The following is a 12,989-nucleotide window of genomic DNA, read 5'->3' as shown; positions in this document are numbered from 1 at the left end:
ACTATTTAGAATGTCATAACTGTTGTAAAGTGGGAACTAACTTGTTAGAATGGGCAAAAAGAAATACATAATTTAGGACATTCCTTTACTGGAAAAATCATCAACTTTGTAGTGGTAACAATAATGTGACATGATCATTAACAGTGTTAGGACTGCATGTTTTACTATTTGACTGACTGCAATGTACCTTGTCATAATGAGTTTAAAGAAACAAAGAAATCAGTGTGTGAAAATAATGTTAGAATATTTTCCAAACAGCTAAAAAAGTATAAATTGCATAAAATGTTATTTTAGTTTTTGATCAATTATGAAACAGAGATAGTTCTCTGTAGTGGGTCTTATTGTTTGTATGATTAAGTTACTCATTATTGACCAAAGCTTCACCAAAATTGGCTTTTCGCTGAGGTGTTGGCTGAGATTAACATGATACTTAGAGAGGTCTAATTAAAACTTGGAAAGTCCAAACAGGACACATAGGAAAACCCAGATATTCAGATGTTTCACTTTTGGTTTCTTAACTGGTTGTACAAATGTGGGTGTTTTTATTACAGTTCCCCCTCCACAACCACGTGGATTCTGTGTGTGTGTGTGTGTGTGTGTGTGTGTGTGTGCATATGTATATATAGACCCACATGAATCACTTCCAGGTTATTCATATCCTTTGTGAAATCAAGTTGCTGTACACAGCCAGGTAAGTAAAATACCTTCATTTCTATGATGTGAAGGTACTAAAAGTTAATATTTCTACTTGTAAAAAAATTAAAGGAAAGCTACAACAGCTATACATATGGATTTTGCTTCCTAGATGATGGAGAGTGAACAAGGTACTTATGAAGACATTGCTTATAATGATGAAAACAGGTCAGTATAAATTTAATGTGAGCAAGCAGTTATCAGCTTGTGTGATTGTCGTATGTAAAACTTGAAGGCTTATTACTTATTTACTTATTCACAGTAAGCCAATGGAGGGGGTCTTCCATAGCCATTTAGAGGAGAGAGTTCGGCCTTATATTGATCTGATTGACTCTTTGAGGCTGATTGGTGTTGAAGAAGATTTGGCTTTGCCAACTATAGCTGTAATTGGAGATCAGAGTTCTGGAAAAAGCTCTGTGCTGGAAGCACTATCTGGAGTGGCATTGCCCAGAGGGAGTGGTGGGTTTTTCTTCCCCATTTCTCTTACAGAGTAATAAATATAATGCATATATTATAGATATTACCACTTGTTACATTTGAGTTGTCAGTATTTTCTAGGATTTGACAGTTAAAAAAAAAAAATCAACATTCTCACTTCTTTTTCACACTTACACATTGTGGGTGAGATTTGTCTGTTTGACATTAGGAGAAGTAGGAAAACAAAACCTAATGTATAATGTGCTTTTTCAACTTTAGGTATTGTAACAAGGTGTCCACTGGAGCTAAAGCTGAGGAAGATTAAATGTGGTGTTCAATGGCAAGCCGTAATTTCTTACAAAGAACAGTTCATTGAGTTTGATGACCCAACACTGGTTGAGGGTTACGTTGAGGCAGGTTGGTAAAATTAGTGAGAATAATAAAATAAACAGATAAAGATAAACAGATAAAAATTCCTTTCTTATGGTTCTGAAAGAGGAACCTTGCTGTAAGGTTCTGCTTTAGTATTTCTATTCCGTGGTAATGTCTTTTAACTAAGACTTGTCCATTAGATTTAAAAAATAAATGTCCATTAGCCAACAGTTTTTACCTAAAACTCTCTGTGAAGCTCATTATCATAAATCATTAGAACTATGTGTATAATTTTTTTATAATCTTGTAACAGAACATTTAACAGCCCTAATAATGCCTAGTAAAGCTTCACAGAGATGATATGTTTCATTCTTTTTAATCATATTTATTGCGTCTATCTAACAGCCCAGAATGAGCTGGCTGGAGAAGGCGTTGGAATTTGTGATGAACTCATCACTCTGGAGATCATGGCTCCTGATGTGTGTGACCTCACACTGATCGATCTCCCTGGGATTGCCCGAGTTCCTGTAAAAGGTCAACCTGAGGACATTGGACATCAAGTTAGTGCAAACTGTGACTTGATCTTTTTTTTTGCTAACAATATTAAGATCCCCTTTATTTAATTGTATATATTTATTGTCTTATTGTTGTCTAGATCAAAAATCTCATACGGAAATATATAGAGAAGGATCAAACTATAAATTTGGTCGTAGTCCCATGTAATGTTGACATTGCAACAACAGAAGCTCTGAAAATGGCACAGGAAGTGGATCCTGAAGGAAAAAGGACATTGGGTAAAGTGTCAACCAAACTACTTAACAAAAACAGCATTATTATTATTATTATTATTATTATTATTATTATTATTATCATTATCATTAATAATAATAATAATAATCCTTCTACATAGTCTATGGCAGAGTCTATGGCAGCCCACAGAATGTTTTGTACACTAAAATTTGCCACACTGATAGAGGACAATCTGAGCCACCAACACAGTAAAATGATTGCAATAATAATTCTGCCATGCAACTTTGTAGTAATGTACACTTTCCTCCAATTCTTTGGGTCATGGTCAGTTCAATGGATACCATGATGTTAATTTCCACCATGTTGGATTTTCCACCATTTTTAACACCAGCAGGATTTTTTTGTTTGTTTGTTTGTTTGTTTGTTTTTGCTTCTTCTCCTACAAATTTTGTTCAATCATAACATCATCATGTGACCAACCTGAAGAAAACTTATGTGGGACAGTTTGTTCAGAATACCCAAAAGAATTTGACAGTGAAGTCCCCATAATAGGAAGTAAGGGCATGTCTTTATGGTTAAGGGTTTAACGTATTCAGACCAAACTTAGTATGTGAGTGAAGAACCAGGACCTAAGGGATACCAAGAAGTTTTCTCTAAATTTACCTCTAGGGACACTATACATCACAAATTAGTAAATCTGGCCATAACCTTTGAACCACACAGAAACAGATCATGATTCTTCTTTCTGATTATTCCTTATCAGGTGCTGAATGTTCATGATATAACTTGAGTGTTCTTGAGTTGTGATTTGCAAAACAGAAAGCCGGCCATTTTGAATTTTAACAAAAACTGGGGATTTTTTGCTTCTTCACCTAGAACCTTTGTCTAATGTTTGTGAAATTTGAACCATTGCATTCTCAAAAATGGACTTTTGTTATTCACCACAAACAAATTTGACTGCAAAGTAACCAGACAGGAAGTGAGGCCATATCTCAGCAACGGTTTGACATAAAGCCATCAAATTTAATATATCTCTTTTCCTCCATCATAAAGTCCTTGGCCCCTTAATAGCTGGCTATTCATCATCATCATCATCATCATCATCATCATCATTATTATTATTATTATTATTATTATTATTATTATTATTATTATTGGTCCCTGGAGGACTAGTGGTTAGGCCACAGCGCTCTCACTGCTGCGGCCAGGGTTCCATTCCCGGCCAGGGAACCAACCCCAGCCCCTGGGGTTGCGTGCAACAGTGTGTTCTCAGTGCCAGTCCCAAGCCCAGATAAAAATTGGGGATGGTTGCATCAGGAAGGGCCTCCGGCGTAAAAACTGTGCCAAAATCAAATACGCAGACCAGCGATCCGCTGTGGTGATCCCTAATGGGAACAGCCGAAAGAGGAACAACAACATTATTTTTTAAATTATTATTAGTAGTATTATTATTATTATTATTATTATTATTATACTATATTATACTATATTGTTATACTATATTATATTATATTGTTTTTTTATTCTAACAGCTATTCTTACAAAGCCAGACCTTATAGACAGGGGAACAGAGAAGAACGTATTGGATATAGTCCGAAATCAGGTCATTCCCTTAAGCAAAGGATATGTCATCGTCAAGTGCCGTGGCCAAAAGCAAATTGATGATAAGATCTCTCTGTCTGAGGCCACTCGAGTAGAGAGGGAATTCTTCAGACGTCATGAATTCTTCAGGTATGAAGAACTCATTCATTATTTATAACATTTGACCCACTTGTGATAACTGGGAACTTACTGTGATTTTTTTTTTACTGCCAGTTGCCTGTTGTATGAGGAGAAAGCAACTATTCAGTGTCTTGCCACCAAACTGACTCAAGACCTGGTTGATCACATCAAAGTATGTTTCTACTCTTTTTACACTTTTTTTATACTATTATTTATAATTATGTTTCAATGTAAGTAAGACCAGTTTGGCATTATGTTCAGAAAATCAGTAAAGGCAGTCATGAATTTGTCACAGAAAGGTTGATTACTAGAGAGCTTTGCTGGATGACACAAAAGCACCAGTAACAGCTGGTCATTATATTAGATGGTAGGGCTAAAATCTAATATCTATAGCTAGGATAATAGATTAACTAATTTACCTCATTCATGTTCATTACACTCATGACTGTTCACATGTGGCATCTAAATCACTACTAATGGCATGTTATGAATGTGTCAGTGAAGCTGGCTGAAAAATATAAGCCCAAATGAAGCTCAAATGTAGAGGGTTGTTTCACTCTGTGTAATCATCTAACACACATGAACACGTGACACTGCATGACTACAGTATGAGCTAAAATAGAAATCAGTTTTCTGGAAAAATGCAGATCTGGATTCACTAAAGCTACATGGTGACTGCAAAGGGCATACTTGTTAAAGGTTGTGTGAGAAAATATTAGCTCATTAATTGTAGTTTTTCTGATCTGATTTTGCTTTTTTTTCAGAGATCATTACCTCTGATCTCAGAGGAGATAAAGAAGCAGCTGTGGATCTTGAGGAAAGAGCTAGGTCAGTGTGAACCTGGCCCACCACTGGACCCACAGAAGAGGAAAACCTTTTTTATTGACGTGTGTAACTTTCTCTTTTTTTTTTTAATTCAGAGCCCAATACCACCCTTCCTAAATCTTGCTCATGGTTGCTTGTTCTTTCAGACCTTGACAAAATTTAATGATAAGATCAATCGCTTGGCATCTGGGGAAGTGGTCAACAATGACAACTTGTTTGTACTGCTTCGGTCTGAATTCAAAAAGTGGAAGGACCATCTTGACAACACAAAGGGATCATGTGAGTACACAGTCTATATGCAGAATCAATGCCAAATGATTTTAATAGTTTTCAAGGGCCCAAATATGTTTCCTAAAAAAAAACACATTGTCTCCATGGAGAGAGCTATGAGATAGAGGAATGAGTACTTCTAATAAACGTTGTATTAGTATTGATCTAGAGCTGCTAAAATAAGCCATGTGGAAACTCCAATTAAAGGCCTATTGATGGAAACTGATGGGGAAGTTGATTTTTGGTCAAATTTTAAACCCAATACAGTTCACAAAACGGTCCAGGACGTGGTGAATGAATATGACCTGATGCACAGAGGACGTGAGCTGCCTGGTTTCAGTGACTACAAGGTGTTTGAGATGGTGGTGCAGAAGCTTGTGATCCAGCTAACAGGACCAGCCATTGACACACTCAGGGTCATCAGAGGTAGGTTTTTACAACTTTCATTCATTAGCTTTCAGTTTAGAAGACCAATAGCATAAACAACTCAATTTATATGTGCTTATTTATCAGCATTTCTCTGAAAGGTACATGGTATATACAGTATATCACCTACAAAAAATGCACTGACAATTCATTACCCAGAACAATCATTTTTCCAAATTACGGCTTTATTGTACAGTAATAAATTGTAACCCCTGCTTCACATTTTATAATGTTACAACCTGCAACTAAATTGAATTAAATGGGATACTTGTGGGATTACATGTAAATCCTTTTTATCATAATTCCTAATGACATTAAAATCATAGTTTGTCTGTAGATTGTATGGCCCTGAGTTTATTGCTCTATTTTGCCTCCTAGTGGAATAACAGAGACTTTTTTTTAATCTTTTAATTCAGTTACAGTCCACAAGACAATTTCAGTTTACAGCATGGATTCTGAATTAATTTGATTTGCTGGATTACAACCTTTATCAGGCCAGTGATGGTCCGCATCCCATTATTTTTGACACCACTGATCTATGCAGTCTTTGTCTTCTAAGTTTATAAGGACTCAGATTCCAATTTACATGAACCAGGTAATTAGCACTTGACTAAAGTACAGTATACTGGAACAAGAGCTTTCAACGACAAGTTTGGGAATGGGAATATGTGATTAAAGACCAAATAACATTTAGAATATTATCTGTACTATCACTCCTAGGACATATGTAGACTTTGGCATGTACAACAAAGATTCAGTAATTATACTCTCTCTGCAGTGTATTTTTGAACAGCTCTAAACACTATGTGGCAAGATGACATCAGATCAGACAGTCCTATTTATAGAAATTCACCATAATAATGTATTTTACCTAAGGAATAAAACACTGGGAAATGTTATTATAGGAAAATAATCAACACTGGGATGGTGAGATGTGGCCTGGCACAAAGCAGAGCCACTGTTACCAATAAAAGTCTTCAATAACAGCACAACCTAAAGTGTTTTATTACTATGATACCACAGCAATTTGCCTCACCAGCCTCTCTTTGTTCTCTCTTGAAGTGAATAAGGAAAAAAACAATGTATAAGAAAAAAAAGCAGAATGCTTTTAAAGGGCACAAGAATACAAGGCATTGGCGAACATAGTAATTCTGTTAGTGTATACAGTATATTGTATAAACTTGTGTGTTTCAGACACCATTCAGAAACAGTTTTCAGATGTTTCCAAAACCTGCTTCCTCAACTACCCTTTCCTCCAGTGTGTTGCAACGGTAAATATTATTTTTAAGTTTTAGAGCATTTGTATCCTGAAAGTGTGAAATATTTCTGAAATAGTTAAATTCAATCACTGTTAAGCTCTGTAATCACATGCTTAAAATCAACATCCCAGAACAAGATAGACAACATTCAGTCAAAGCAGGAAGCCAAGGTGGAGCAGAGGATCATGGAGCAGTTTGAGATGGAGCAACTGGTCTACACTCAAGATGGCATCTACTTCAAGACTTTGAATGTGACTCACTCTGCTGAGGGACAAAAGGCTTCAGAAGACAACTTTGCTGGGTTTGACAACAGAAACAAATATCCTGAAATGCTGCAGGCTTACTATGAGGTATATTTTAGTAGTTAAGTGGTTAATTAACTAAATACATTTTATTTTGGCTTCATTTGTAATTATTATTATTATAGATATACAGTCAGGTTCATACATATTTAGAGAGTGACACAATTTTCATAATTTTTCCTCTGTACGCGACCACAATGGATTTGAAATCAAGCGATCAAGATGCGACAGAAGTGTAGACTTTCAGCTTTAATTCAAGGGGTTTAACAAAAATATTGCTTTAACCGTTTAGGAATTACAGCCATTTGTTACATAGGCTAAAAAGGCAAAAAGTAATTGGACAATTGACTTATAAACAGTTTCATGGCCAGGTGTGGCCTCTTTTCTCTTTATTTCATTAGAAATTAAGGAGATAAAAGGTCTGGAGTTGACTCCAAGCGTTGAATTTGCATGTGGTAGCTGTTCAATATGCAGTCCAAAGAGGTGTCGATGCAAATGAAGGATCATTCATTAGGCTGAAAAAACAAAACAGACCTATCAGAGAGATAGCAGAAACTTTAGGAGTGGCCATATCAACAATTTGGTACATTCTTAAAAAGCAGCACCAAAAGGCCTGGAACACCATGGAAGACAATAGAGTGGATGATCAAAGAATTCTTTTCTTGGTGAACAAAAACCCATTCATAACATCTAGCCAAGTCAAGAACATCTGGAGGAGGTAGGCGTATCATTATCAAAGTCTACAATCAAGAGAAGCCTTCATTAATGTAAATACAGACGGTTTACCGCCAGATGCAAACCACTGCTAAAACTCAACAACAGAGGGTTGTTAGAGTTGTTTTTTTGCTAAAAACCCTCTAAAAAAAAAAAAGCTTGATCAGTTCTGATGCAAGACTAACTTGTACGTAAATGATGGGAAGAAAAGAGTATGGAGAAGGAAAGGAAGGGCTCATGTTCTAAAGCATACCACATCATTTGTCAAAAATGTGGAGGCAGTGTTACGGCATGGGCATGTTTGGCTGCCAATGGAACTGGGTCTCTGGTGTTTATTGATGATGTGACTGCTGATAGAAGTAGCAAGATTAATTCTGAAGCATATATACCTATACTTTCAGCTCAGATTCAGTCAAACACTGCGAAACTGATAGAACAGCACTTCACAGTACAGATAATAATGACGCAATGGATAATGACGCAAAACATACCGTGAAAGCAACCCAAGAGCTTCGCAAGGCAAAGAAATGAAATGTTCTTAAATGTCCAGTGACCTCAACCCACAAAACTGAAGGCAGAAAGACCCACAAACAAGCAGAAACTGAAGGCGGCTGCAGTAAAGGCCTGGCAAAGCTTCTCAAGAGAGGAAACAACTGTCCGTAACTCTGGTTCTCTGAAACATTGTGTGTAGAGATCCACTTGACCTCTGCAGAAGCATCCAATTGTGCTAAGTCTGGCTTTGATAGACAGGATCACATGTCCAATGCCAGGTAGAGGCACGCCCTTTACCTGAGTGCATAAAGGACCTGCACACGCTACTCTTCCTCAGTGAGCATATTCGCTTAAAGGACCTGCACACGCTACTCTTCCTCAGTGAGCATATTCGCTTCTCATGCGGCAAATGGGGCAAGCTTGCTGGATCTCTCCACTCAATGTTTCAGAGAACCGGGGTTACGGACAGTAACCTATTGCTCTCTTTCATCAACTCGTGTTTGAGATCTGCCTATGGGAGAAATGGACAACTCCCCGGTTGCCCAATACACTCACATTGAGGCCCTGAAAGCCAGGGGACAGTCACCTAGAACGGTGGTGCTTGACACATCCCATAGTAACGCGCCTGGTAACACCATGCACAAAGATGATAGTGGTAGACAGGCAGAAACATGAAGGACATGTAGCGACATACATATGCAAACAATCCTGGCAATGCCCACAAAGTGGTGAAGGCCCCTGAGGCTGCACTCCCTTTGCTTCATATGCCAAAGTTATAGCTTCCACAAGCCAATGAAAGAGGCTGGTCCTATCCATGTAGGCCCGAAGTGCATGCACAGGACACAGAGCATTCAACCTCTGATCCTCCACAGAGGAGTAGGAAGGCGGGTGAACAGCGGAAAACTCAGTCACCTCACAGGTGAATGCTGGGAAGCATTTAGGCATAAAGGCCGGGTTGGGCCTAAGAAAATCTTATCTCCAGTGAGAGAGAATTTAGTGCACGAGGGATGAGAAGAGAGTGCGTGTAAATCACTGACAGGTTTGGCTGAAGCCAGGGCCAGGAGCAAAGCAGTCTTAAAGGACAGAAGCTTTAGGGAAATGTCTCCCAGGGGCTCAAAAGGCTGTTGAGACAGAGCCTCCAGCACCACGGAGAGGTCCCACTCCAGAACAGCTCTTCTAGTGGCTGGAACAGCAAGCACCCTTCATGAACCCGCGAAGAAGGGGGTGTTTTCCCACTGTCGAGCCATCGAACCCAACATGGCACGCAGCAATAGCCGCTAAGTAGACCTTAATAGTGGAAAAGGATTTACCACTGTCCATAAGGTCTTGCAAAAACCATAAAACATCCAAAACCAAACACTGATATGATATCAGCTGGCGCCCATCACAACACTCCTCGAACACACACCACTTACAGTCATATATGGAGTGTGTGGAGGAGGCCCTAGCACTCTGTATGGTGGCAACCACACATGGAGGGAGCCCCATTGCGTTCAGGTTTGACCTCTCACAGGCCAAGCCCAAAGGGCCACCCTGTCTGGGTGAGGGTGATAGATTTCCCCGTTAGACTGAGACAGGAGGTCTTTGTATAATGGGTTATGGGGGTTCTTGGCTGCGGCCATGGTGAAGGACATTCTCCCCAGGACTTGGCAGAAGGGGGATTACCCTGCTGAGCTGGCTTGTTGTGGGGCTTTGCTCTGCCGGCGTTCTGAAAATGGTGTCCCATGGCAGGGGGATTAGGTGGCTGCACAGGGGGTTCCTGGCACGATACAGAGTTTCTCTGTAAGCACAACCTGAAAGCCTCATCCTCTTTCTTTTTATCATCACAGCATTAAAGAGACAGTAGGAACAAAAAAGTCCTGGCCAGGATCCACCAGTGCTCCCACGATGCGCCGCTTCTGTCTATTGGGGAGATCCAATAGATTAAGCCAGAGCCCGCACTCTCCAATCATCGAGAGGGCCATAGAACGCCCGCTCGCCTGGACGGCTTAGCATGCATTACAGAGGACAAGAGCGTTAATAGTGACAATCTCCTTCCAGAGCAAGGGTGAGGGACACCCTTTTTCCAGTTGCTGCCCCATGTCGACCAGGAGCTCAGCCTGGTAAGCTGAAAGAAGCGAGGAGACGTTGAGGGCTCTGACAGCCAAGGCCGAGGCCTTATAAGAGGTCTTGTGGATGAACGCAGAAAAATGGTCCATTTTGCTGGGGTGAGTGGGCTTGGGTGCACTAAGCCGGCCACCTTGGGAGGGGTTAAGGTGTCTGGCAATAGAGGGCTCTAACCATATCCTTAACCTTGAGACCCGCTAGAATGTGTTTGAGGTCAAGTGGGTCTCACCAGCAGTGTTTCATGTGCTTGGTACATGTGGGGAAGACCATGAGGAGCTGTTTTCATGGGCCGAGAGGGGATCCCAGGAGTTTCACATCATAAACATCCCTCTCTTGGTCAGTGGCACTTTGTAGAGCCGGACATTCGATATTGAGGCGAGCGGCCGCTCAATCACAAAATTCGAAGAGTATGGACTGAGGTAAGGCAGAGGGTTAAAGAACACGGGATGGTGTCCTCGTCCTCTGAACCCTCTAAAAGGCCTGCATCGTCCTTGTCCCTGGAGACGGGCAGCTCATTAATGAAGGAGGGTTCACCTGGTAAGATGGTCCTTGAGGAGAGTCAGGTCGCTTTGGTTGGCCCAGCTCAGAGAGCCTGAGCTCATGGGGACTGCCGTCATCACCGTTTCCCCTGTCAGAGTCAGACTGTTCAAAATCCACAGCCACTTTGAGCCTTCAGTCCCGGAGTGTTTTGGGGAGCACTAGGCAGTGGCTATAGCTTTCGGGGAAGTCGAGGGCTTCTTCCGCATGTTTGAGGCCCATGCAAACCACACAAAAGGGATGAGAATCCCCGGTGGAAGCCGAAGCCAGTTTAGAATGCACCATGGCTGCGAAACTCAGAGCTCAGTCAAGTCCATAAGGCGGGCAGCCGTAGGACAGGGGAAAAAGCTTGAGAGGAGGCAGGCAGCCTAATAAGTAGTGCGAGTGTGGATGGCTTGCACTGGGTAACACAGCTAACCTGGCTAGCAAGACAAACACTTCTATTGGAGGCTGATCCAAGGGTTGTGTCGTACTGCAGAAAAAAGTGCAAGTCAGTAATCCAGCGAGCTGTGCGCACAAAATAAACCAGAGGTCACAAGAAGAAATGTCAACTGAGGAAGAGTAGCGCGTGCAGGTCCTTTATACACTCAGGAAAGGGGCGTGGCCCTACCTGGCACTGGCCACACGCTCCTGTATATCAAAGCCAGACTTGGTGCAATTGGAAGCTTCTGCAGAGGTCAGGTACGGATGCCCTTCCCATAGGTGGATCTTGAATACGTGATGATGAAACAGAAGTCTGCATTTGGTGATGTCCATGGTTTACAGATTTCAGACAGTCATTGACTGCAAAGGATTTGCATCCAAGTATTAAAAGTAATACTAATATTTCTGCTTATGTTCATTTGTCCAATTACTTTTGAGCCTGTGAAAATGAGAGGGATTCTGCAAAGATGGCTGTAATTCCTAAACTATTAATGCAATATTTTTGTTAAACCCCTTGAATTAAAGCTGAAAGTGTACACTTCAGTCACATCTTGATTGCTTCAAATCCATTGTTGTGATGTACAGAGGGAAAATTATGAAATTAGTGTCACTGTCCAAATACTTATGGACCTGACTATATTTAACCAGTAGGGTATATATAATACGCAAATTAAATATGTTGTCTAAAAGATTCTGGTATTAAGATATTTTTAATTATTAAAAAAAAAAAGTTCTGACAACTACTTCTTGTATTAATATGATTTTATACTATATTGCTTTCTATCTCCAAATGTAGAATTTGCCTCTGTATTTGGTGCTATGCTAGTAGTACATCACTGTGGGCAAAACTGATCTACTAAATGTTTAATGTTTTACAAGTACAAGAGATAAGAAAAATACACATCCATTAGACATTTACCGAAAAACCTGGAAACTGTTTGTGTTAGAGATTTTTCCCTCCCCTGACAGATCGTGGTGCAGCGCTTGGCTGACCAGGTGCCCATGCTGATCCGATACTTCATGCTTAAGGAATCCGCTCAGCTGCTGTGCAGTGAGATGCTGGGTTTAATGGACGGTGCCAACGTGGCCGATGCCTTGCGTGAAGAGTCAGATGTCAGCAGACATCGGATTGACATGCAGAACCGCACAGACCGTCTTACCCTTGCTCAAGAGAAACTCAGCAACTTTGTTTGAAGCCAGGGGGCCACTGCATAGCACTTGATAAAATGATAAAACACTTTTATCATTTACTTTACAATAGACATGCCTGTGTTTGTACTAACAAATAATTTTATTTATTAAAAAGGCATTGCTACACCTTTTTCTTGCTTTTAAACTACTAGTGAATTGCTCTATACAAATTGTGCCTTATTGAATTCTAACAGATAGTAGATCAGTACAGCAGAACTCTCATAAAACACAAATTAATTCACAGTGAACACAGTTAAAAGTGATGACTTAACTACAGTGTAGGCTGATAGGTCTCATTTAATGTAAATAATTGCAAATCAATACTTGCTGTCTGTATATTTTATTATGGATACATTATAGATAAATAATATTAAAAATACTCTCAATATTCCAATATTCCAAATATGCAGCAGTTCACAATAGCAGTTCAAAATGTATGCAATTGCAACATGCAAATGTATGGGTTTATTTATTTTTATTTTATTTTATT

The 12,989-nt window shown here is 39.9% G+C and overlaps 1 protein-coding gene across 1 annotated transcript; it reads left to right on the top strand.

Annotated features, from left to right (window-relative positions):
* The first annotated feature begins 604 nt into the window (after positions 1-604).
* LOC113537618 (interferon-induced GTP-binding protein Mx1) lies at positions 605-12,627 on the top strand. The gene is made up of 14 exons (XM_026932210.2): positions 605-691; positions 806-861; positions 956-1,152; positions 1,390-1,527; positions 1,888-2,042; positions 2,138-2,276; positions 3,765-3,963; positions 4,048-4,126; positions 4,719-4,841; positions 4,926-5,058; positions 5,317-5,475; positions 6,670-6,746; positions 6,866-7,084; positions 12,278-12,627. Exons 2-14 carry the CDS (start codon positions 806-808, stop codon positions 12,500-12,502), a joined length of 1,899 nt encoding a protein of 632 aa, XP_026788011.1. The 5' UTR covers positions 605-691; the 3' UTR covers positions 12,503-12,627.
* Positions 12,628-12,989: the final 362 nt, after the last annotated feature.

This window comes from Pangasianodon hypophthalmus, chromosome 26, assembly GCF_027358585.1.
Source record: "Pangasianodon hypophthalmus isolate fPanHyp1 chromosome 26, fPanHyp1.pri, whole genome shotgun sequence".
Lineage (NCBI taxonomy): Eukaryota > Metazoa > Chordata > Actinopteri > Siluriformes > Pangasiidae > Pangasianodon > Pangasianodon hypophthalmus.
Note: the sequence above shows the minus strand (reverse complement) of the source record. Positions and strands in the feature narration are given on the sequence as shown.

Excerpts from the sequence above, each read along its gene's own strand:
- LOC113537618 (XM_026932210.2), top strand. The coding sequence starts at position 806 with ATGATGGAGAGTGAACAAGGTACTTATGAAGACATTGCTTATAATGAT. Across the intron at positions 1,153-1,389 it reads GGCATTGCCCAGAGGGAGTG|GTATTGTAACAAGGTGTCCA; the intron begins GTGGGTTTTTCT and ends TTTCAACTTTAG. Across the intron at positions 4,842-4,925 it reads GGAAAACCTTTTTTATTGAC|ACCTTGACAAAATTTAATGA; the intron begins GTGTGTAACTTT and ends TTGTTCTTTCAG.